The sequence below is a fragment of the Nycticebus coucang genome, chromosome 16 (assembly GCF_027406575.1).
Source record: "Nycticebus coucang isolate mNycCou1 chromosome 16, mNycCou1.pri, whole genome shotgun sequence".
Lineage (NCBI taxonomy): Eukaryota > Metazoa > Chordata > Mammalia > Primates > Lorisidae > Nycticebus > Nycticebus coucang.
Window position 1 is genome coordinate 62112843 of NC_069795.1, and position 26443 is coordinate 62139285.

At 38.1% G+C, this 26443-nt stretch overlaps 1 protein-coding gene and 1 non-coding gene across 5 annotated transcripts; one reads left to right on the forward strand and one right to left on the reverse strand.

The window, feature by feature from the left end:
* Positions 1-35: 35 nt before the first annotated feature.
* Positions 36-16719, reverse strand: NEPRO (nucleolus and neural progenitor protein). Of its 4 annotated transcripts, none has more exons than XM_053565193.1 (9): positions 16549-16719; positions 14690-14844; positions 12972-13051; positions 12522-12653; positions 12006-12083; positions 10271-10629; positions 9895-9956; positions 7423-7682; positions 36-4442 (listed from the first exon to the last, which is right to left on the reverse strand). In XM_053565193.1, the coding sequence occupies exons 1-9, from the start codon at positions 16649-16651 to the stop codon at positions 3977-3979; spliced, it is 1695 nt and encodes a 564-aa protein (XP_053421168.1). In that variant the 5' UTR covers positions 16652-16719; the 3' UTR covers positions 36-3976. The 4 variants fall into 4 exon arrangements, with proteins under 4 accessions (XP_053421168.1, XP_053421170.1, XP_053421169.1 ...); XM_053565195.1 differs by lacking the exon at positions 16549-16719 and adding an exon at positions 16174-16378; XM_053565194.1 differs by lacking the exon at positions 16549-16719 and adding an exon at positions 16059-16155.
* On the forward strand, positions 11187-11293 carry LOC128568194 (U6 spliceosomal RNA). The gene has a single exon (XR_008375019.1). It is a non-coding gene; the product is annotated as a U6 spliceosomal RNA (small nuclear RNA).
* Positions 16720-26443: the final 9724 nt, after the last annotated feature.

The following is a 26443-nucleotide window of genomic DNA, read 5'->3' on the forward strand; positions in this document are numbered from 1 at the left end:
AATTAAACTTGCACCTTCCCGATGTAAGAATGAATTTTGCCTGGAGAAAATAAAGTTTATGAATAACTGAAAATGCTGTTCACTAGGACAGATACTAGTTGATTTTCTTATTTTAACAAGTTGACAACCAAGAGCAGACAAAAGTCAATAAAATGAAAACCAATTACTACTATGTAGAGAAGCATTTGCTGTGTTATTGGGCTTTTATCTTTTAAGAAAATAGACTAAGTAAAAGGGGCTGCTTTTTTTTTAAGCATTGATGATGCTTTTCTGTTAAACATTGACAGACAAGATGAGGATAAATGCCTATAATTAATACTTTGTCTTAAGTTCTTATTTGAGTATCTTCTTGCTAAAATTTGTCAATCCAGGTTGGAAACACCCAAAAGACCAGAATTCCAGTTCCAGTTCTGATGTTCTCTATGTTCTGAATGGTGGGAACATTACTTGAATCCTCTAAACCTCATTTGTAACTATAAAGCTATTATAATTAAATGAAGCTATTAAAATTATATGAAGTGGTATCACACGAGGTAATATGGTAATAGACAACTGTTCAAAATGGCACACGAACTTTATGGCCACCTTATATATGTGAGGACAGCTACATAGCTGTAAAGCCACACCAACCAAATATAACAAGATTCACAGGTAGATTTATCACAGGAAAGAAACAGTGTTATGGGGGAAATATTTTTTCCAGTAAAAAGCAGAAAAACAAAAACTAACTCTCAGAGAAGTAATTTGCAAAAGGCAAGAGAATAAAGTCAGAGATAGTTTAGACTTGATACATTTAAGATTCAGAATAGAGGGTGGTGCCTGTGGCTCAAGGAGTAGGGCACGGGCCCCATATACTGGGGGTGGGGGGTGGGGTTTAAAGCCTGGGCCCCGGCAAAAAACTGCAAAAAAAAAAGAAGATTCAGAACAGAAAGATAAAGATAACTGAAGCTAACAGAAAAAAAAATTTATGACGATGCCACTGACTATTCACATAAATGGCTTAGTTTTTCAAAATGAGGCTGAATATAAAAAGGTTATAGCTATAGTGCTAGATATAAAATTAAAGCTATAAACCATCTTTGTGGTGTTTTTTTTTAGAAAAAATTCTGAATATATTGTCAGTTGTTTTATAGTCGATAGAATCAATATTTTATTCTAACCATCAGTGTTTTAAGCTGAAAAAAGATTTATTTAATATAGGTGTTCACAAAGTAAAATATATAGTGGCAAAATCTGTCTACCAGTGTTACTTTACTGCTTGTTTTAGCCTTGATTCTCCTAAAAGCAGAGCCCGAGACAAAAGTTTCTTACACGTTCGTTTATTTGGGAAGTGATCCCCTAGAGGAGTGGTGAAGTGGCAGAAAAGGAAGGAAAGCCTATCAATGATGTATTTACTAAGTTGGCCAAGATACAGGCAGTAGTGCTTAGTATTGACAGAACTTATGAAATGTGCCTCTGAATTCGAGGAAGGGAGGGTGCACCCCACACCTTGAAGAGGTACAGCATGCCAAGTGCCAAGCAGTTTATGGGTGAGTAGGAGCCTAGAGCCATTTGTGAGACAGTCCTCAGAGGAGGAGGACACCAGCCCTACCCCACTCAAAACTGGTTACCACAGCAGGGATTTGAAGCAACAAATAAGAGGTTTGAGACACTACACTTAATGAGTAACCTGAGTGCCTGAAAGCCACTAAAAGTGATAAAATTGGTATTCACTATGAAGGCCTTGACAATAGTTTCTAATATAATTTATTAGTTATGGTTTGGTATATTTTAGGTTCTATGTTTAAAAATTGAAATCATCTGAATTTAAGTTACTTGGAAAAATTAACTGATATGGATTATATTCCTTAATAATACTTAAATTTTATTTAGTGGACACATGTGAAGGTTTTTACTATTTTCCCAGAATTGTAAGGGGCAGGAGAAAGGTAAAAGAGATGAAGATACTTACTTACCAAAGGAACCCTGAGATAAAATAAAAAAGTTTAATCCAGGCTTTGTAATTCTACCTAATTACCTCACTGAGCCACTCTGGTTTTTATGAGGTATACTCTCCATGGTTTCTTTCAACTATAAAAGTTTATGGTTTATGAACAAAAGTGTCTCTTCAGATGCCAAAGCCCAGGGAAACAGCTCAGTGGAGTCATGTGCAAATAGAAGTCCATTCTTCTGCTTCTAACTCCCAGGGACCTTTTTTTTTTTTCATAAACTGAGTTAGAAATTGGAACATGAAGTATGACAGGATAGAGGGATAGAGGCTACTTGGGATTGGGTCCATGAATATGAACATGCCCTATGATTCAAGTTATACCACACCAGTTCTCTTAGTTTACTTTCATTTCCTGGTGTGTGAAGAGAATACATTGAACGAAAGGTCACTTAGAAGTTGATATTAACCATATTGGTTAATCTTTGGTATTAACCATATTTTAAGGCTCTAAGTAGCTATTCCCACTAGGTAGGAAGTCAGAAGGAATATGAAAAGTGACTAGAACTTTGCATTAATCCAGAATGTTTAACAAGGTTTCATAAGAGGAGCTAAACTAGTATTTATGTGATTTTCGGGCCACTTCCGTCAAAATTACCTGGGATCCTTGTTAAAAATTAAGATTTCTGCCCATGTTTAGTAGTCTCTGGGAAGGGATGGGGAATCTGCATTTTCAGCAACCCAACTGAATCTTAAAAAGTCTAATGTTTGAGAAGCAATAATGCAGATAACTGGGAGGATGCAGAAAACAGGAAAAGGACAAAGCCAGGTAAAGAATGCAAAGGAAATACAGAAAATGATGGGATGACCAAGGAAAAGGACGCAGTTATATAGTAGGGTTCTGTTTCCTTTTTCTGTAAGAAGCTTATTGACCTAATTCCAGTAAAGTAAGGACATCTGATAGTTGATACCTCAAACTTCACATCATCATTTGAAAATACACAAAGTTTACCCCCTCAGAGCAATCATATGGAGTAATGTCCAAATATCAGACTGCAACATCAGCACCCAATTACATATCTACCCTGTTTCCCCAAAAATAAGACAGTGTCTTATTTTAAGGTGTGCTCCCAAAGAAGCGCTAGGTCTTATTTTCAGGGGACGTCTCATCGTTCCTGTAAGTAGGTCTTATTTTCGGAGGATGTCTTATTTTGGGGAAAACGGTATGTATATGCCCTATTCCTGGGTCTATTTTGTCTCCTAACCTTATTTTTTCATTTTATTCTCTCACCTACCTCTTTGTTATCCTGTTGTATTTAATATGTAACCACAGACCACCTTATATCCTTTTTGGAAAAAAGTGTATTTGGAATGACTGGCCCCCCAATAGACAAAATAAAAAAACTTTTGAAGAACTCCAAAACCATTTTAATATGTCCTGTGAGATAAAATGAACAAATGGAAGAGAAATAACAGTTGTGACCAGTCCTTGTTAATGCAATTAATGGCAAAACTTTTAAGTCCCTCTGATGATCAATTCTAATACATAAACAAGATGGCACAACCAACAGAAGCTACAAACATTGTTATTCAGAAGTGAATATCTACAGTGAATCCAATAAGGCCCACAAGACCTTTCAGGTGCTTTGTGCTATTCCCTACTCCCACCCCCCATTACTTTAAGGCACAGCAGTTTTTGCAAACTTAATTATTCAGGTCTTAATTCCCCAGTAAATCATAAAAGTATTCAATTCTTCAGGTACCTCCTAACCTCAGTCAAGAAATTATGCCTGCTTCTTAAGGGCAGGCTGTGGCAGATTTTTCATCTTAATGCCAGGCACCCTCTTGAAGTCAGAAAATACTTGATTAAAGACACAATAGCTTCTATAAATATTTACTGAACTGAGATGAACTGCAAATGAGTTTCTGGCAAAGTAAATGCAATGAAGCACTAAAGCAGATCCTCTCCGAGTTCCAGATCTTGGTAGTTGCATTTAAAACAGCAGAAAGCTGAACTAGTTTAATCACTTAAAACTCACATATGAACACCTAAACGCCCATTAAAGCAAAAATATCATCAATGTCATCTGTCTCCTTAATGGTTCCTGATGTGTTATGTTTGTCTGCTTGCATCATTGTCTGTGAATCAGTTTCATCTTCATTGAGTCCTGTAAGATTTCCATGAATCTGTTTCTCCTTAGTCTGTATGACAGGACTTGAAACTCTGTTACTCGTGAGTTGCTTATTGTTAGGGTAGAGATCAGTTCTATGAACTGCACAGTGTGAGTGTTTCCACTTAGCACTGGAAACTATAGCACCCTTCGGAGTCCCTTGAGGGAACTGCTGAATTTCCTTTAAAAGAGTCGACTGCAATTTTCTCTGTGGTTTCCTTCGTCTCAGTAAAAATTTGTTCTGTGATCTTTGTCTCAGATGATGCTTTGAAGTTTTGATAGCTGAGCCACGGAGAAAGTGGTTGCAAATAGATGTTTTTATGCACTGTAGTTTCTTTGGCAAACTTTAAAAAACAGAAAGGAAAAATCTGAGCTCATTAAGATGAAGAAAAACATTCTCAAGCACTTTTACCAACTTCTAACAGAAAAGTACATAATTTATCTACAAGCACTACACCTGCATACAACTGCAGAATCATACTGAAAAATAAATAAATCTCTGTTTTCAGAGCATAGTTTCCTTCTGATTGAGGTTATAGGCAAATGTGTTCCTATTTTGCTCTCAAAGTAAAGTAACTCCTACAACTGCCTAGCTAAGCTGAATGGTGAGTTATCTCCATCCTTTAGTGCCAGAGCTTTTTCCTCCTATGTGCTAAGCTGTTCATAATATAACGGGAGTGGAAATGCGGAAACATGACAAATGAAAATATCTGCCAGTATGTATTGACCAGTAACTAATCAACTTCGTATTGAGGCAGGAAATGAACAAGGAAAAGGGAATAAAAGTGAAAAGGGGGTTTGTAAAAGAATGAAAAGATAGCGCTTCTGGCATAGATAGTGACAGCCTTGAGCTAGCTACCTTGTGATTCACACCATGTCATCAAGTTTGGAAATATAGAATTCAAACAACTGATCATTTAGGTGTTTTGCTTCTGAATAGGGTACACTGCCACAAGGTTCATCAGTGCCTTGCTCAAAAGCCTATTTCTTTTCTTTCTTTTTTTTTTTTTATTTCGCAGTTTTTTGGCTGGGGCTGGGTTTGAATCCTCCACCTCTGACATACGGGGCCGGTGCCCTTAGCCTAACTATGTCTGACAGTCAGATTTTAAAAGATTGGTACAGCTCTGTACTCCTTATCCTACCTTCTCCCTCATCTTCCTTTTAAAATGGATAGCTCATTATCATGAAGTAATTGATGATCTATTTCCACACCATTTTCTCATCTTACTATTACAACAGCTTTAAAGTGGGGAGAAATGGATGTACCTAAGTTGAAATGTAAACAGAATGAATGAAAACAGTAATCAGAAGACCTGTATGGAGTTTCTAAGATCCAGTTCTAAAGGCTTGAGCAAAATTCTCCATTTGCTCATCTATAAATGGGGATAATACTGCCTATATCCAATACTGTTAACTTTAAGTTGCAAAGTATACAACAATACAAATATATTAGTGAAAAAGCAAAACAAAGCAATGTGAAAATACACTGTATTTAAGAAAGTACACAAAAATGGCTTAACCAGTTTGTTAGCCTCTAATTAAAGCATCACTATATCATCTCTGCCTCATCTACCCCTGACTTTAAACCCACTTTTAATTTTTTTTTTTTTTTTTGAGACAGAGCCTCAAGCTGTCACCCTGGGTAGAGTGCTGTGACATCACAGCTCACAACCTCCAACTCCTGGGCTCAAGCGATTCTCCTGCCTCTGCCTCCCAAGTAGCTGGGATTACAGGCGCCTGCCACAACACCCGGCTAATTTTTTGGTTGAATTTTTTGGTTGCAGCCATCGTTGTTTGGCAGGCCCGGGCTGGATTTGAACCCTCCAGCTCAGGTGTATGTGGCTGGCACCTTAGCCGCTTGAGCCACAGGCGCCGAGCCACTTTAAACCCACTTTTAAACAGAACACCTCTCTCTATCTCAGGCTGTTTGCAGCTACAGAATAGAGTACTTTTAGATGGCTACAGCCTTTAAATGACCCCACTGTAAAAAATAAAAAAAAAAAAAAAACCTCAAGCAATTCATCCCTTTCCAATGGCATTTAAAAAGTTAAAACTTGTTACAAAATCTTCACTGTATACCAAGTTTTCTTTCTAAAATAAGAATATGTTCCACAAATTTTAAAAGAAAGTTTAACAAATGTTTGACAGTTAAAGTGGTTCATCCATAGGAACCATTATAAAACCTTGAACAGATCTATTATACAACTAAAAATAAAAAATTACAGTACATGCACAGGATATTTATTGAAGAATACATAAAAATTAACAGGTACAGGCCCAGTGTGGTGGCTCATGCTTGTAATCCTAGCACTCTGGGAAGCCAAGGTGGGTGGACTGCTTGAGCTCAGGAGTTCAAGACTAGCCTGAGCAAGAATGAGACCCTGTGTCTGCTAAAAACAAAAAAATTAGATGTAGTGGCGGGCACCTGTATTCCCAGCTACTCTGGAGTCTGAAGCAAGAGGATTACTCAAGCCCAAAAGAGTTTGAGTTTGCTATGAGCTATGATGCCATGGCACTCTACCCAGGGCAACAGACTGAGACTGTCTGGAAAAATAAAAAGTTTAACAGTAAAGGCCTCTGTGAAGGTAGAATAAGGAACCATCTGTGTCTGAAACTGTTACCATCAGCATCTGTTATTTGTTTTTTTCAATAAAAATATAAAGCCTCAAAATGTCTTAATGTCTCATTTCATGTAAGGCTTCATCTAATGCTGGCTTATTAGCAAAGATAATCATCCTTACACAGTTCTATGAGTGTTGAGAGTAACAGGAATACAAGGTCAAAACATGGAGAGTCCAGCTCTTATGAATAGTATACCTGACCCTGACAATCTGGTGTGGGCCTTGTAGGAGGTTTCTCTTACAACCTCAGTCCACTGTACTGAAGTGTAAGCTCCTTGTGAACTAAGTCTTCTTATGCAGTTGTATCTAAGACTTTGCACACCAAAGACTTCACTGCCCAGGCTGGATTTGAACTCCTAGGCTTTGGTGATCCTCCTAGATAGCTAGGACTACTGGCATGCATCAACATGTCTGCCACCACAGACATTTATTCTTAACACTTTCTAAATGGACAAGTGGGAATGATGAAGAGTATAAATGAGTAAGTCCAATTAAACTAAATTTATTTTCTTCCTCCCAACCATATAGCTTTGCCCTTGTAACAAAAGCAGCAAATGAAATTGCAGCTTGAACAGATCTCACTTTTAACCCCTCTAGGGCTGCTGGATATCCCGTTTTAAAGAAAGGTGACCTGAGTATATATACTTTTGCTCTAAATGACAACAAAAAACGTAAAGGAATATAATTTTTGTAATATACTTACCTATTACCTTGAGCTTCTACATGTTTAAGCCGGTTACTTTTAAGAAGTTTATTCCCCAAAAAGGTGGCCTGAGCCTTTAGTTTTTTGCTCCTGCACCAAACAAGTGCCATTTGGATTTCTTCAGAAAGTTGTACGAAAGACTCAGCCTCTCGGAATCTCTGCACAAAACTTCTGACACAAGGAGTTCCTATCACTTTCTGAGAAGAATGTTTGGTTGTCTTTAGTTTGGACTGAGAACATTTAAACTCAAAATTGGTTTCCTGAAATGTGAAAAAGTGAGAACAAAAATACTTATAAATGTATGACAACAAGGAAAGCTGGCTCACACTCAAAATTTTAAAATTATTACGCTTTTTAAAAGAAGGAAAAGGTTTTTTTGCACAGAGCTTTGCTTTAGTCCTTAAAAAGCTTAAATTTTTTTAATCTACTGCCCCTATCACAAGTTCTATTTTTCCCCCTTTGTGCTAAAAAAAGATCCCATTTGTAGGTTTAAGATTGACCACAGACACAAACTAAGTATTCTAACAGACTTATCTAACAAACAAGAATAAAATTCTACCTGATTAAATATTAGTGAAAGCCTACTGGGCGGGGGTTGGGGTGGGGAGGAGACACGAACTTTTTCCTCTAAACCACCACAACTTGTTTTTCATTTATTTCCATACCCTGAGCAAACCTCCTCAATGATGAGTCATAAATATTACAGGGAGGATATGGGGCCTCATAAAGCACCCTGCAGTAGGCCTATTAATCAGTTAATGACTGCTGAACACGTGGAAAATGCTCAGCTAAGCAACATTCCCAATTTTCTTTCCACTGTCACCTGACAAGGCATCTTTATTTCTTCAACTCTTCTGTATCGTTTGAATTTTCCTAACTTTCACTATTTCCTTATGAAAATATGCTATCTACCAGGTCTGCTTCTGTCTTGTCTTCTTCCAAATTTATCACACTCAAAAGGAACTTAAAAAGAAGAAATCCTAACAGTAGAGACCCATCAATGTTTTATGTCCAGTGATCAATAAGAAGTTTACCCTAGAAGCAAACTGAGCATTAGTGCTGATTGCTAAAAACATGGTAGTAATTAACCTTGAATTAGAAGGATGCTCACCAATCAGCTTCAATACTAGCTTCAAAACCACCTCACAAACAAGTGGAAAGGCTGCAGAAATTTCAAGGAGCACAGAGTGCCACAGTTCTCCTTAAGACACAGTTGAAAAAAAATATTTTGGGAACAGGTATAATGGTTAAGAACAGAGAGTATGAAACCAAACTGCCTGCATTCAAATTCCAGCTCTGCCACTTACCACTGTGTGGCCTGGGCCATGCCTCAGTTTCCTCATCTGAAATATGAAAATAGTAATAAGGGCACCTACCTCAGAGCTTTTGTGATAATCACACAAGTTAGTTCATAGAAAGCATTTATTTGGTGCATCTTCCAAGGGTATATGTGAAACTTAGTAAATGTGGAATGTAAATGTCTTAGCACAATAACTAGGAAAATGCCAGGAAGGCTATGTTAACCAGTGTGATGGAAATGTGTCAAACGGTCTATGAAACTAGTGTATGGTGCCCCATGATCACATTAATGTACACAGCTATTATTTAATAAAAAAAAAAATTTTTTTAATTTAAAAAAAAAGCATTTATTTTAAAATAATGCCTGGTATAGAAAGTAGTAGCTACTACCATTACTCCTCCCTCTGAACTCAGAATATCAATACATGCTACAATCCTTGTAAAAGTTCAAGAAATTACAAATGATTAAGCATTTCTAAATAAAATAGAAGAAAAGTATTTTGCAAAGACATAAGATAAAAAAAGTTACAGAGTGAAATGGTGACACTGACATCCTTATCTGTTGTTAGGACCAAAACAAACAGAAAACAAAGCTTTAAGTCATGTTAAAGTTTGAACCTGAACAAAAATAAAGGAATAGAACACCCTCACAACAAATGATGATGATGCAAAAATGATGATGGTAACTAATAATGTCTAACAATTAAATGCTTACCATACTCCAGACTCTGAGTGATATGCATGACATGCATTAAAACTGGCACAACCCCATGAGGTACATACTATTATTACAAAATAGACATATGGAGAGGTCAGAAAACTGATAGGGTCACAAAGCTAGTACCAACCAAAGTCAGGATTCAAATCATCTGACTGCAAAGTCCATACTCTTAAGCTTCAGCACAATCCATACTTACAAGATGGATTTTACAGTCACTGTAAGATTGCAGAGAAACTCCTATTGAAACATTTCTGAAGGCATTCTATTAAGTAAATTAACAATGTATTAAAAATTCCTCTCCCTCTTCATTCAGAAGCACACACTAGAAACTAAAAGGACAATGAGCTTAAAATTGAGAATAAAAAGGGACGATTCAGTCCCTGCCCTTGGTAAGTAACATCCTTTACAAATTAGCAGAAATCATAAGCTATATTGAATTAATCAAGACAAACCTGAGTAACTTTGTATTTCAGCTGTTTGCAATAAGTCTTCACATCAAATTCTGATGACCTGTCTGTGGACATGTAAAAATCACAGATAAAAAAACTTAAGCATACTATTTTCAAATCTATAAATTATTAAGCATGTGACATTTCTTGCCAATTTAGTACCAAACAAACGGAGTGAAGCAAGCAAAGAACAATGAAACTACTACACAAATAACTTTTTAAATGCTCAATCTTAGAAAATATGGGTATTACTATACCTGTCTCAAAAAAATCAACATGGGTTAAAATTAAGGGAGATGTTGAATTTCTTTCTATATAGCACATTATATTATACTTTCAACAGACTTTTTTTTTTTTTTAGAGTATCAAAGCAAATTACCTTTGAAGACATTCTTATTCTTTACAGGCTGTCCAAGGTCAACATTATTCTGTATGTTGATCTTCATATGTTTAGCTTTTTTTGCAATTCCAAGTAAGGTTTCTTCATTGAACTTTGGTGATTGCTTTGTTAAAAATAATTTATTTAACAATTTAGTCACTCCTTTAGCTGCAAAAGCTGTAGGCAATTTTTCCTTACAGACTTCAAAATAGGACTGTCCTAGAAATTCAGCAATATCAGAAGGAAAGATAAAATCTTTGAAGTACGTCATTGGTTGAATCCTAGAGACTTCTTGAAGCAATCCAAACAAGGGCTCATATAAAGAAATCAACCTTTTTAAAACACTTTTATAGAGAACCCTAGAAAAAGAAACAGGAGCTCATGAATTAGCCAGTAATTACAATTTGCAGATTCCATAATAAATTACAAAATAAAGATTCAAAGGTGAAAATAAATGGCTATCAAGTTCTGCCACTATAGATAAACACTATAGCTCATACTTAGAAACAGCCAGATTGGGCGGCACCTATGGCTCAAAGGAGTAGGGCACCGGCCCCATATGCCGGAGGTGGCGGGTTCAAACCCGGTCCCGGCAAAAAAACTGCAAAAAAAAAAAACAACAACAAAAAAAGAAACAGCCAGATTAATCCAGCCCAAACAGAAAAGTCCAAATATAAAATTTATTCAAAAACAAAGTACTATATGGAGAGGTATGTCAAAGGATGCATATCAAAATCTTAAATGTGCTTTCATCTAGATGATGAGATTTCAGGCATTTCAGATTCTTCACAGTTTTCTGTTTTTCTTAATCCTTGAAATAAGCATGTTGTCACTGGCAAAAATTAAAGCTATTTTCATGTTATTACTTCTGACTAAGAATAAGAATAAAAAGCAAGATGATCAGAAATAGTATTCAGTGCTCGCTTCGGCAGCACATATACTAAAATTGGAACGATACAGAGAAGATTAGCATGGCCCCTGTGCAAGGATGACACGCAAATTTGTGAAGCGTTCCATATTTAAAAAAAAAAAAAAAAAGAAAATAGTATTCAACATATCCAGGTTATGCTGTCAAAGCAAGGTTTCTAATCTCCAAAGGCAGAAAAATTTTTCTACATTTTTGCTGTTTGTTTCCTTACATTCAAATTAGAGCTAATGATCCTAATTATTTGAAATGGCCCACAAAAGGTCTCTTTCTTTAAAATATGGCAGATTTTGAGTCTAATTATCCATCAGATCAGTTTCCCATTATATACTGACACAAAACATCAATTAAATATGCCCCCCAAAAAGCAGTGTGGCATTTCAGGTGGAAAGAAGAGTTACAAGTACATAGGGAAGATCAAAAATTATTTTTCTCATTGCCATTAAAAATTAGAAACCAAGTGGCAAAAAGAATCAAGTGACATTGCTGGCCTAAAAATATCATCATTTTAAATGACTCATTCCAATACGACTACTGCCATCAATTTTTTATTATCCAGTTCCTAATACTAGGAATAAATTCGTTTAGTTGTTCAGCGTTGAGTTCACGGATTCAGATATGAATCCTTTGACATAGCCATTAGCATTCAGCTTCCAAATCTACTGCAAATAAACTCTGATCAAATGAAGACACAGAACTCTCAAACCTTCAGCAACCTATAGGAAAACAAATATGAAACTACTAATAAGGAACCTAGGCTAAGGTAGAGAGATGAGAAAGAAATGAAGAATTTCAAAGGTATGTACATACCGCAACCTGCTCACCAGGCCAATCATGACAAGGTTTAAAATAATGAACTCCTGCAAACCTAGATGTTTCACAGTCAAGCTGGAAAGTCAATTTAAGGTGGGAAAACAAAACCATGTGTAAGTTACAATTATAAAGGAAGAAATATATTGGAAGTAAAGCAATTCTCTTGGAGGTATGAAAGCCTTAAAATATGTTCCATTAAAGAAATAAAAACTTAAAAATATAGTAATATATACTCTACTAGAGTTCCCATTATTAAGTTTAGTTTCTAAGATTAAGAATTTCTATAATAGCTGTCAATGCTCTTAGGATAACACATGCTAGATAGAGAAAGGCAGTCTCTGGCATAATGACCCCATCAAGTAATTCCTGACAAAAGCTAGCCAAGAAGCACAATTTTAAGGATTCCCACAGGTTATAACTACTAGAAAGGCCTAGATTTCAAAGAAAAATACTATTAAATCTAGCCAGACAATTCCAATTCAATAGAAAGTATTTCAGTAGATCCAAGGATACAGAAATGCCTTGCAGCAGCAGTCCAACAAGCGGAGTAACAACTTGCAAGCCCCCAAAATCTTCATCAGCACAAACTCCACCACTGGCTGGCTGGGGATGACACACAGTTTGGTAGCTACAGGCTGGTTTTCACTTGACAAAAGTAGAAAAGTAGATTACTTTCATTTTAAATACAAAGCATAACTAAGGTGGTTTTCAAGTAAAGACTTGCTTTCAGACTCAATAACAACTGACTGATGTTTCAATATAACCTATGATGATGCAGATTTCAGTGTCACATGAGGGAAAATTATTACCACAAATGTCAGGTACTCCTTATAATATTAAAATTTGTACAGCTGAAGTATAATTGGTTATAGTCCAACACTACACAAAGTCCAAAGGGAGATAGATCTTAAGAAGACATTAAGTTCCCAGCCCATCACATCACGAAGCAATTGGCCCACTTACTTAGAAGAAAACAACTCAGACAGGTCTTGAATGGAATCTTCCAAATCCATGTTTTTCAAACGTTTTAAACATTGTTCAACCTGAAGGAAAAAGAGCAACTCAATTCCATATGCGTACAGTACAGACAGGGTCGCTACGTATGACCAGGAAAGCAAAGAGATCCGTATTATTAAAGTATGGAAATATGCCAAATACCACAGAACCCTTATCTTTTTAAGGGTAAAGAAATCCAAAGCCCATATAATTATTTCTGGTTACAAATCTGGAATTTATCCAGCCAAACAACTGTTCAAATTAGGTAAAAACTAAGAAATTACTATATGCCAAAATGCGCTTGACACCGTAAAGGAGATCAAAATGAGTATAAGATTATTCTCAAGACTGTAATTTTGCTGAGACAACAGTGAAACTATTAAAACAAGATAGTAAATTTTTAACTACTAAATTTCAACAGTCGTTAAGGACCAGAGAGGTGAGGAAAGTAACTGAATTAGTCACTGAACAAATATGTACTGAATACCTACTATATGCAAGGCATGCTGGGAGAAAAATGGTTAATAAGAGATCTTCCAATCTCCAGTTGCTAAAAATCTAATAGTAAAAATAAGATATACAAAATATTTAATCAAATACAAAAAACAGACCCTATTGAAAATTTCAATCCCCTCATTCCCCCCTCCTCTGCCTTATTTTTCTTCACAGCACTTATCACCACGGATTGATTCATCACCTTTCTACCCTAACTACAGAAAATGTGTATACATGGCATCCTCTGTATAATATAAGCTCCTCAAGGGTATTTGTCCATTTTGTTTACCACTTGAACGCAGTTCTTAGAACAGTGCTGAGTTGGCACTCAATAGTGTTACTTAAAAAAAAAAAAAGCAAAGGATAACAGCCATGCATCACACAAAATGCTATATGAATTTTATCATAGTTAAGAAATACTATACAAAAGCCTGGCATGGGACCACACCCAGACTTTGAGGGATATAAAGATCTAGATGGTCGCTGATACTGGCAACAAGAATATCTTGCCAGAGCTACATACATACTACAAAATGGACGGAAGCATTTGTAAATTCTCTAGGGTCAGCTCCTATCTTTTTCAATTTTTAAGTCTGGACACCATCCTTTGAAAGGTATTAACAAGCCAAGATGACAAAACATTTGGAAAACATACTAACTTCCAAAAAGAGAAAAACAAACAAACAAAAAAAAAAAACCTTGAGAACATTAGAAGAGAGAGAAGACATGAAACAACACCAAAACAGTCTTCATATACTCAAAGAATTATCAGAATTATCACACAGAAAAGGAATCAAGATGATTTTCTGTGCTATTCTAGAGAAGATAATTCTAGTATCTGGCTTTCGAATACAAAAAAATAAATAAATATTGAATTATATGACTGTTTTCTGTAAACTGTGAAATGTTAAACAGATATAAGACAGTAGTACTAGTGGTAACAGCAGCTATAGCAGCAAGAGCATCATGAGACATGTTCCCTAAGGAATCATAGGGAATGTAAAACACATCCACAATAAATAATTGTACCACAATGCTATAAGAGAAGTACAAAGAGGGGTTGAAATAACCAAGAATCAAAAATAGAAAGGAACTCAACTTCACCAATAATCAGAAAAATAAAAAATGTAACTTAAAATGGGATTACCATTATATACACTCATGTTACACTTTGGAAAGTAGATTATCACCTGTTTGAGGGCCAAATGAGGTTTGTGGCGGCCCATTCTGTTGTGATTGCTGTAGAGGACAGCGCATAAAACATCTGTTTCTGCATCTAAGGTTTGGCTCTTCAGTGACAGTGTGAGAAGGTGGCATTCTTTAATTACAGCTGCAATGCAAAGATCTGGAGCAGAGACATTAACAAGACTTAATTTGTGTTTCTACATTAAGTATATAACATTCCAAAAAAACCCTATAAGAAGCATCTTTCCTTGTTTTAAAGGAATTGAAAACAAATTAAGGTAATTAGCCTCAACTCTAAGTACATGATTAAGGATTCTAAGTTGAAAAATGGTTAGATGATATGTAGTCCCAGAAATCATTAATAGAACATCTGTTAAATTAGTGTGTACATCTTCACATTGCATTTTTTCTTTTTCTTTTTTTTTTTTATTAAATCATAGCTGTGTACATTAATGCAATCATGGGGTACTATACACTGATTTTGTATACAATTTGAAATATTTTCATCACACTGGTTAACATAGCCTTTCTGGCTTTTCACATTGCATTTTATCACGGCTTAACAAACCCTTAATATGAACGCTTTACAGTCACTTACGACTTTAAGTACCCTGAAGATGGGGCACATGTTATCTAAATCCCGCGGTTTGATATGCACATGAGACAGAATGAAAAACTCCAGTCTTCAAAGGTTCTGCATTTGAATACTACTTTAAGATAAGAATATAGTCAGAATATATAATATCCATGGCAACTGGATATTATATTATTTGATGAATGCCTAACTGAACACTGGGTGCTCAGCAGATGCTTCCTCATGTTAAAAACTGCTTAGTAGAAGACTTAATGTGCTTTCTAGGGCTATAAGGGACTCTAGGTGTAATGCAAAGGCAAGTTTCTACACATGAAGAATTTTCTTATTGTCCCAACTATCTGAAAACAGAATGAGTTGCTTGACAGGAGTGGGTGAATCTCCTATGCTTAAAAGGAATTCTGTTGAATTCTGAATAGAGGAAAGGATATCACTAATCTCCAAACTGCACAGGATGGACGGGAAAGGAGATGAGATAGCCTAAGTATTACATTTATTATTAACAGCTATCATAGCGTTTAATTTACCACACCAGGCAGCGTTCCAAATGCGTTCTCTGTAACATCAGCTCTTTTATACTCCCTAAACAATCCTATCTGGCAGATTATTACTTTTAATCCCCGTTTGAAAATGACATCACTGAAACAAAGAAACGTTCAATAACTCCCCCAAGTTCTAGCAAAGGGAAAAGCTAGGATTCAAATCCAGACAATCTGGTTCCTGAGCCACGTTCCTATCTACTGGGCCCTACTGCCTAATAGCAGCAGTGTCATCCACTGTACCTTGGTGAAACACTTTAGTTTACAGAGCGCACTCTTCTTAATCACATCATTAGATCCCCCCACACTGGAGCGAAGGCCGTTAGGAAGGGCTAGCCCCCCTTTACAAAATAAGGACCTGGCTGTCCATAAAGACTGCAGTTCAGAGAGCTTAGGTGACGTCTTCCGTCCCCTGTGCCCCTGGGCAGGAGTAGCGTGGCCCGAGGGAGTACACGGTTCCCAGGTTTCCCTGGCTACAGCTGCGTCTGCCTCCATGGCGCAGGGCTGGGTCTTCGTCCTTCAACGCGGGCATAGAGAAAGACTGCTACGCAAGAGATCCTGCCAAGTTCCCTGGCAAACTGACAAGCCCCAGAACCCTCTCGGCAACGTCGCGCCCCGCGCCGGGTCCCAGCGTCCCCAGGGCTCAGGAAGTCCCGCCCCCACCCCACGTGCGCGGACCGGTTTCTGGCCTCGTCCGGAAGCGCCCGTCCCACAATCACCGCGCCTCACTCACCCAGGGCCGCATCGGGGTTCTTTACTGCCACTACGCTGCCGCTCCCCGCCTTAGGGATCCTCACGCGGTTCCACGGCTCCAGGCCTGGCAGAACCTCACCCATCTTGGGAAGCGGGGGAGGGCGAGAGAAGGCGGTAGCTGGGCAAAACCGAGTCAAGCGCCCGAAGGAGGGACGATGACATGCGGGGGGCGGGGCCGGGGCGGAGCCAGCGGCCCGGCGGGAGGCGAGCTGCGCCGAGTGGCGGGCTGTACAGTGGTAGATCGCGGAGACCTGCGCAGAAGTACAGTTGATACCCTGGTTATCAAAACCCATAGGCCAGTCAGAATGAACGGGGAGAGTTTTGGAGGAAAATCCCAATCTCGATACTTCTTAATCAGAATATCTGAGAATGGGGCGAGGAATTTGTGGTTAAGCTTATCCCTAGGGAATTCTGAGGTAACAACCAAATTTGGAACTACCTCGAGGCATTTTACAGCTATGAAAACTGTGGCCCATAATGGAGTTGGTGCCTACACCCCACAAGTCTGCCTCAGACAAAGGGGAAAAAGATATGAAATTAAGAGGCTGTGCCAAGGTGTGCAATGTATAAGGAAGAGTGATTTGATTTGAGTAAAGAAGCCTTTTTCATACCTTGTACAACAGCAAAACCGAGGTCACATCAAAGAAACAAGGAAGACCTCTGACTCTCCATCACTTCCATCCTCCATCAGTGTCTTAGATGATATTCCAAGTTCTGCTGATGCTTACCTCATTAATACCTAATAGTTCATGTGATGCCCCGTTACTTAAAGGAAGGCTGCCACCATAATAGATTGGAGAAGCAGTTAGTGGATTTTGGAAATAGACTGCCAAGGTTCTGATTCTAACTCTAGCTGTTTACTGGCTCTATGTTCTCAGGAAAGCTCCTTAACTCCTCCAGCCCTTAATATTTCTATGTGTAAAATGAAGATGATCGTAATAGTATCTATGTCACAAGGTTATAGTGTGCCTGACACACATATAATAAAAATTTGCCATAATTATTATTGTTGATATAATTAACTACTATTTAATGCAAGCAGTCTTGCCTTCTTGAAACACTTTCCATGCTCTTTCTGTGTGCTTTTCCACAGATTTCCTCTACCTGAATCATCTTCTAAAACATAATCTCCTTTCTTCCATTTTGGGGTCATCTTCTAAAACATAATCTCCTTTCTTCCCCTTTGGATAGTTTTTTCCTGAACACCCCGTACTTACTTCATAACTTATACAGACCCCTTTAATGTATTGCCCCAGTACCCTATGTTGATCTATGTGTTAAGTTTCCTATTGCTGCTGCAATGAATTACAGCAAATTTAATAGCATGAGACAAGGTGAAGTTATCTCGTATTTCTAGAGGGCAGAAGTCCAAAATCAGTCTCATTGGACTAAAGTTAGCAGGGCTGGTTGCTTCTAAAGGCTCTAGGGAATAATTTCTTTTCTGGCTTCTAGAGGCTGCCTTTATTCCTTGGCTCATGTCCCCATCCTCCACTTTCAAAGTTAGCAGCATAGCACCTTTCAATCTCACCCCCATCTTTCACTCTTTCCTTCCTTCCTCCCTCTTTAAACACCCTTGGGATTACAATGGGCCCACTAAGATAATCAGTACAATTGCTCCACCTCAGAATAATTAACTTAATCACATCTCCAATACAATACAAAATTCCTCTCAATGTAAAGTAAAATATTCACAAATTCTGGAAATAGGATGTGAATATCTTTGGGTGGCCATTGTTCAGCTTACCACAACCTCTCTCTTAGAATTTACCTATGTGTATTGTATTTATTTGTGTATATGGGTGTCTGAACATATTAAAGGCGGTATTACTGATATGGCTAACTGGTATTTTATCTCAATGCTTAGCTCAGAACCTGGCATCTAGTAGGACCTCAATATATATTCACTGACTGAATAAAAGGTTAGATGATGCTTGAGTAAAGTTTTCAAAAGATGAGTAGGAACTTTCCAGGCAGTTAAAAGGAGAAGGGAATTCCCGACAGGTGTTAAACAGTATGGATTTGAAAAAATGGCCAGCTCTGGGTCAGTACTGCTTGAATGTAATGCGTGCTGAGAGATGAAGCTGTGAGTACTGGCATCAGATCATGGGAAGAATTTGGATTTTCACGTAAAGACAGGTGGTTTCCACCCCAGGTTGGTTATCAAAATTACCTGGATAGCTTTTAAAAGACAGATTTCCAGGTCCTGCTTTGGAAATTAGTATTTATTAGTTCTGGGTAGGGCTCTAATCTGTGTTTTTTATGAGGTCATTATGATGGTGGTGTGGCTTGAGATACCCTGCTGCAGTTGATAAAGGAGTCACTCACTGAGTATTAGGCAGGGCAATTTGGGTCATGTTGCATCAGAGGATAAACATTCTGGAGAACAGATTTGACAGGGAAGAAGTTAGAGATAGACAAGATGGGAGTCTATTATAAAAGCTGAGGCCAGTCAAGCACTGTGGATAAAGAGTATAATTTGTTTGATGTCTAATATACATTGAGGACCCTTTATTCAAAATACTTGAGACCAGAAGTATTTTCATTTCTGATTTTTTTGATTCTAGAATATTTGCATATATACTTGATATATCTTGGTTTTGGGACCTAAGCCTAAACACAAAATTCATTTATATTTCATATACACCTTAACATAGCCTGAAGGTAATTTTATATAATTCTTTTTTTTTTTTTTTTTTTTTTTTTGAGACAGAGTCATACTCTGCCACCATGGGTAGAGTGCCCTGGCTTCATAGCTCATAGCAACCTCAAGCAGATGCTCCACCTACCTCAGCCTCTGAGTAGCTAGGACTACAGATGCCTGCCACAATGTCTGGGTAGGGGAATTATGTTTGGGTTTTGTTTTTTTTCTATTGTTAGTAGAGATAGGGTCTCGCTCTTGTTCAGGCTAGTCTTGAACTCCTGAGCTCAAAGGATTCTTCTGCCTCAGCTTCCCAGAGTGCTAGGATTATGGATGCAAGCCACCATGCCTGGCCTTTATATATTATTTTTAATAATTTTATGCATGAAGCAAAGTTTGTATAAATTAAACCATCAGAAAGCAAAGGTGTCACTGGTTTGGCCACCCATGTGGACAGTTTGTAGTTGTTTGACATCATCATTATTCCTGACTCTAAAATTATATGCCACTGATAAGAAATGATTTTCTTTTCCTTATTCACACATAAGTACTTAATAGTAGAAAATAATAGTCACTGTATTCATTTATACAGTGAAAAACATAATTTGTTCAGGGTAACTTGTGTCATGTATGAACTCAAAAGTTTCATATTTAGAGCATTTCAACTTTTCAGAATAAGTTGCTCAGCCTGTATTTAGATAGCTACATGTCTAGAATGACTTCCAGATTTTCACCCTGAGTTTGAAATATAGGCATTCAGAAAAAAGAACCAATTTACATAGGTGACAGGGATAATGAGATAACTTTGATATACTAAGTTTGAGATTGCCCATGGGCTGTCCACAGAAAATGTCCAATTCATCAGTTGAATAAATGGGCCTACAGCTCACAGATGATTGCAGAGGGATAAAGTAGGAACAGTGAATGTAGGATAGTGTTTTTAGAAGTTTTAGAAGATAGTGTTTTAGATGAGAAGGAAAGACAGTTTAGTTTATGTGGTGACAGGGAGATGCAGGATCAAAAAGAGTATTGTTCTGTTTTGTGCTAATTTTAAGGATGGTGTACCAGTCAGAATTCTACCTGTTAAACCAAACTAGTAGGGTATACAGAGTGTCCATAAAGTTGGTGTGCAACTTTAAATTGCTCACTGGTTTAAGTTGCACATGAACTTTATGGACACCCCATATAAAGAGGATTCTTGAAACTAGTTTGAAATTGTGGGAGCTGGATAAAAAAGCCCAGAATCCATAAAGCAGACTGGAAACTCTCAAGCAGGAGCCAAAGCTGCAAGCTAAAGGTGGAATTTCTTTTATGTCTTCAAGGAAAGCTAAGTTCTATTCTTAAGGACTTTCAACTGACTGCATCAGGCTCACCCACATTACCTTCACATAAAGTCAACTGATTGTAGATATTTTGTCACATCTACAGACTACCTTCACAGCAACACCTACCTTAATGTTTGATTGATTAACTGGGCACTGTGGCCTAAACATGTTGACACAAAAAAACTAATTATCACAAATAGGAAATGGCTTGATTGCAAATAAGCTAAGAGGAAGGAGCTATTGAACTAGAGAACATAAGACTGATGGAACAGTGTCTTTGTGCCAATAAGATACCAAATTATAAACTAGATTTAAGGCCATGCCAGGCAAGGGTTAAGTCATGCATACTCTAAACTTCAAGAGTAAACTATTTCCTAACTGCTGCAAAGTTTTGCATTTTCTTCACCTGCTAAACAAGCACTCCTCAAGATAAGCAACATTAAAACAAATGTAGCCCACCCACCTCTAAACACTGACTAACTGACCCCCCCACCACCACCACTACCACCATTCCACAAACCCTAACTACAGCTGTGATTGGACAAGAGAATGATTTCAGTGACTCTCCTGATAAGAGATCACAGCCATGAACTGGTTCTGGCCCATTTACAGAGGCAACTGAGTGCCATCTGTGCTTCATCTTTTGACCTATAGGACCAAATCATAATACACTTAAATTTTAAGCCTCCACCTTGGAAGTGAAGATGGAATGCATGGAATGCATGTAATATGTATGTTTGCTTACTATGCAGGTACGTACACAGCCTGCCTTTGTGAATATTCATAGCTCCTCCTGTAACCTGTTGTATACGTATACTCAGCCAATCCATTCAGCACAAATTTCTGTTTCTCACCACTTCTCCTTTGACACGCCTCCCTTTAGGATTTTGCCAGAGGCTATGCTATAAAGATAGCTAGCCCGCAGGCTGTTACCTTTCATAAGAAAGAAAGTTGTCTCCAAGTTTAGGGCTCTCATGACTTTTGGTTAACAGAACCAAAAGAGTGAGAGAAGCTGGGCATACTAAAAAGGGAAAGGAGAGTAAATGGATGGCACAAGAACCGTCACTCATTTAACAAAGTTTCTGAGCATCAACTGTTTGCCAGGCATCTATACTAGGTACAAGAGGACAGAAGTAGGGATGGAATCAAGTGCTTAAGTAAAGGAGTTAACTTAAAGATGAAAAAGCCTTTATCTTCTGAGTCAGGAAGAAGAATAAAGATAGTTATGTAGATTTGATTGGGGTAGAGTGATGAAAAGATGAGGGAGCCCCAAAATGAGAGTGTGTTCTCAGTGGAGATCATTACCAAGTGTGGAGGTCAGGGAGATGGTGCCCTAGATGAGCAGCAGATAATGACAGCTTCCTTGAACTGGGGGATAAGGAAAAGCACAGGCTATGTCCATTAGAAAGTAAAGTTTAGGGCCATGCTTTAAAATGTTTTAGACTGCATTGTTTTGTCCACCTTAGCAATCCATGAACTACAAATTAAAATAATTTTTTGGTTCTATTAAATGAACAGAATTTTTAAAAAGCATGGTATCTGGTATTACTAAGGCTTTGCCCAAGAATTTAGGTACAAATTTATCCTTTGTTGTTATGATCATAAAAATGAAAAATAATATTGTAACCTCACAATGAATCAGTTGTTTCCTAATATTTTGGCAGTGGAATTCTTTTCCCCCACAAAATCTTACACAGAAACCAAATATGTAAAATAAATATATAAAAGTGGGATTGCAGTGGTTAAAAAGTATAGGGTGGAATTGAGGACTCTCCCATTAAGTCCTCCTGCCCAAGACACTTCCCAGAAATAGTTTGAAACCCACTGCTGTAAATAAATATGCTTTGTTGTGAGCAACTTTTGATGATACTTTAGGGTATTTTTTTAAGCAGTTTAGAAAACTGTATGTACATAGTACAACGTGATTCCCTGAAAAAATACACATCTACATAATAAGGAAAAGGTCTGAAAAGATCTAAACAAAGCTATTAACAACTATTAACAATGGTCTCCCCAGTAGCATAGACTTTTTTTCTTCTCTGAGCTTATTTGTTTTTTCTGTTTAAGAAAAAAGAAGTGTTGGGGCGGCGCCTGTGGCTCAGTGAGTAGGGCGCCGGCCCCATATGCTGAGGGTGGCAGGTTCGGACCCAGCCCCGGCCAAACTGCAACCAAAAAATAGCCCGGCGCTGTGGCGGGCGCCTGTAGTCCCAGCTACTCGGGAGGCTGAGGCAAGAGAATCGGTAAGCCCAAGAGTTAGAGGTTGCTGTGAGCCGTGTGACCCCACGGCACCCCTACAGTGAGACTCTGTCTCTACCAAAAAAAAAAAGAAAAAAGAAGTGTTGCAATTGTGATGAGAAGAAATTTACTTTTAATGCCAAATGTGTACAAAATTCTTAAGATGTGTATGTGTGCACGCATGTGCATGTGCAGCAGTATATTTAGAGATGCATACCTTTTGGCCCATTCACCGATGGTCTTTCAGCACTAGTCACACGCTTCTGTGTTTGCTCTGGGACGCTGGAACTTGGAATCTGCAAACTACTTTGCCAACTGATAGTTATATCAGCATGGGCCACTAGAGGGCGGTTGAAGGCCAGTTTCCAGCGGATTGTGCGGTGGCGACACCGATTCACTCTTAACACTTTCCCAGAACTACTCTCAGAGGAACCAGAGGCACCAGGAGGGTGTTCTCTCCTGAGAAATCTGGGGCCCAATTAGGCAGATGCCTTCCTCTAAAAATCTGAATTCTGATAACTCCAAATTCTTTGCCTTGTTTTCCCAGCTCCAGGGATTGTAACTGCTTTCAGCAATTAACTGTGTCATCTCAGTGTTGTATTTTCGTATTCTAGTTCTTAAACATCTATTTAAACAACTCCTTATATTCTTCACATTCTCTCTGGTGAAACGTGTAGTGCTGCATTATTCTGTTTTACTCATGGACTCTGAATGATATGATATTTGGAACTAGAAGTGGTCCCAGGAAACAGCTCCTCAAAAGCGTGACCTTGTCCTTAGCTTTGAACCCAATAGCTATCTCTGTATCAAGGGGAAATGGGGCATTAGAAATTCTTAGTAGGCTGTGGCATCTTTCTCAGACACCTGAGGCTAATTGTCAGGAAGCACCTTGAAGCCACAGGAGACCACGTGTCTATAACAGTAACAAAGATGCTTCTGAGTGTACTGGAGAGTGGACTCTACAGAAAATGACAAGCTCAAGTATTTAACTCTTAGCTTGAGTCACAGAGAATCAGAAAGCATCTATGTGGCTCTAGGAGAATCATTTATTCATCTTGCTTCTCGGCTGAGCTTGACCAAAAGTTTGATTCTGTGGGTTGCAGAAGGACAACCTAAATTGAATTCATAGACTCACAAGCTGTGTGTGAAAAGTTAGAGCACTGGTTGGTAAGAAGGACTCGAGCCTTAGAATAGGGCCCATCTAGTTGGATTTGGGAAAAGCTGTGAATCTTGGAAAAGCTAGCCTTCCTGTGTCCCAGCAGACTTGAGTGAAGACATCATAGTCACTTTGGAATTTAACCCCAAAATATAACTCCTTGGTGTAAAGAGTATTTTGCATTAAAGGCTATCAAAGATCAATAGGCATTGAAAAGGGCTTTCCCTCTGTCTCCATAAAGGCCAGAGAGACCCTTTAAGAAGAACAATTGTCTTTCTGTCTCCTCCCTGTTATCTCAATATCTATTGTAGGAAAGGTGTCAAGAATGCAATCACACCTGGCCCAACTCATTTTTTAAATAATACCTGTCTCTCAGGTTTATTTAATTTCCAAAGAGAATCATCTATAAGCCAATCTGTTTTCCTCCATCCATTCATTCTCCCAAATATCCATTTATCCTCCCTAGTAATCATTTATTACCTCTCAACAGAATTACCTATATTCCTCATCTCCACCTCTCCTTTAAATTGGGTAATCACCCTATGATTCTCAGGTGCACAGTAAATAAATTTGTAATTTCTTTCTCTACTAATCTGCCTTACTGTAAGGTGATCTTTCTGAGAACCTTCCAGGTTCCCCCACAACCTCAAGACCCTCCCAACCATTTCCTAGCACTTCTAGAGCTGATCTTGGTTTGCTATAAGAGGACATGGACAAAGTCTGAAGAAAATAATTTATACTCCAAAATAATTGCAAAATGTTGTTAACTCTTAGGGACATAAATTGAAGACATATTGGATTTTAGGGTTATTAAGACACAGAGGATGGAATGTAAAACACTAGACTAGATTAAATTTATCAATATGGGCCTATCAATTACTAGAGAGTCTTGCAGCTGGAAATGTGTCTAAAAGTGTTCTTTGGTGGTGAAGCTTAAACTCAGCTATAGGCTACATTCAATGAGGTTTAAAGATAACAGAAATTTTCTGGATTGATGTAAAAGGAGGAATCAAAAATGTTAGAGCAATTGGAATATTGGAGTGGATACATAATCTGTGGTCTACAATCCACCCCACCCCAACTGTGTCCTCTGAGAGAGCTCCACTAAGGCATAGAGAAAAACATAACATTAATCAGGAGCTACCAATATCTTCTCAAAGCTCTGTGATGGATGTTTTCTGTAGGTTAGAGTGCTGGAAGAAAACATCACCACTGAAATGAGCCCCATGATTTCAATGGGAATAATGGAATCCCAGAATGACAAAGGCCACTTGGCAATGATAAACTAAAAGAGACAAGGTTGTTGCATTTACTCTAATAGTCAATGGGAACAAAATAGTAAAACCATATTGTTCTGACTAGCAAGTATCTTCAGTGGTAGTTAATTGATTATAGTGTCCATAGAAATTAAATAGATCGCAGCCTATTAAAATATGACTTCATCTATACAACAGGGACCCAAAACCTGATTTGAGCACCAGAATGAAGGGATATGACTTAATTTCCATATTCCAAGTTCAACAACTTAGAGTTCCTTGATAGATGGAAAATCGAGGACAAGGATGCTCATCACTGTCATATACAATAACAAAAACTTTGGAAACATATAATAAATACTGTTGGGGTTCAGAACATGCTATCTTAGGAGATGACACATTGAAAACTGGGAAAACCACAGAAGCAAGAAGGTCATTCTATCTATGTGAGAGTTACCCATAAAAGAATTCTTTGACCCACGTCCACTGAAAGGAGATCATAGGACCCTCATGTGACAATGTCCCGCCTTATACCTGGCAGAAAGGAATGAAGACACAGAGACCTCAAGCAGTATCTGGACAAACAGGCCTTACTGTGTTGCCCCAACCCTGTCGATCCCACACCAGTTTACTAGTGGTCATACCCCCTTTTGTCCAATCCTGTTTCTCCACACTATCTCCTTCTTTCATCAGATGTAGCAAAAAAGTACAATTTTCCTTGGGTTTTTTGAGTCTTTATTTCTGAGGCTTGCTATGTCATAAAACTTTGGTCAAGTAAATTTGTTATGCTTTTCTCTTATAAATCTGTCTTTTGTTAAAGGGGTATCAGCCATGAACCTTGCAATGGGTGAGAAAAAGATATCACCTTTTCTCTCCCGCTTTATCCATATATTAGTTATGTGTTGCTGGTTAACAATCAGTAACTTAGTGACTTAAAACAATGATGTTAATGCTCACAGTTCTGTGGGTCAGGAATTTGGGCAGGGCTCTGCAGGGTAACTTGTCTCTCCTCCACATGGTGGTGTTGGCTGGGATAGTTTAATTGGATTGACAGGCTCAAGATGGCTTCACTCACAAGTCTGGCACCCCTACCCCCACCCTGGGATGGTTCAAATGGCTGATATTGGGCTGGGGTAGCAGGGTCTCTCTCTTCTTGTGGCATCAGCTGGGCTCATACATATGTTCAGGGCCTCGGTTTTCCATGTAGCTTCTCTCTCCACCTTCTAGGACTTATGTCTCCACATAGACTCTCTCTCCAACAGGAT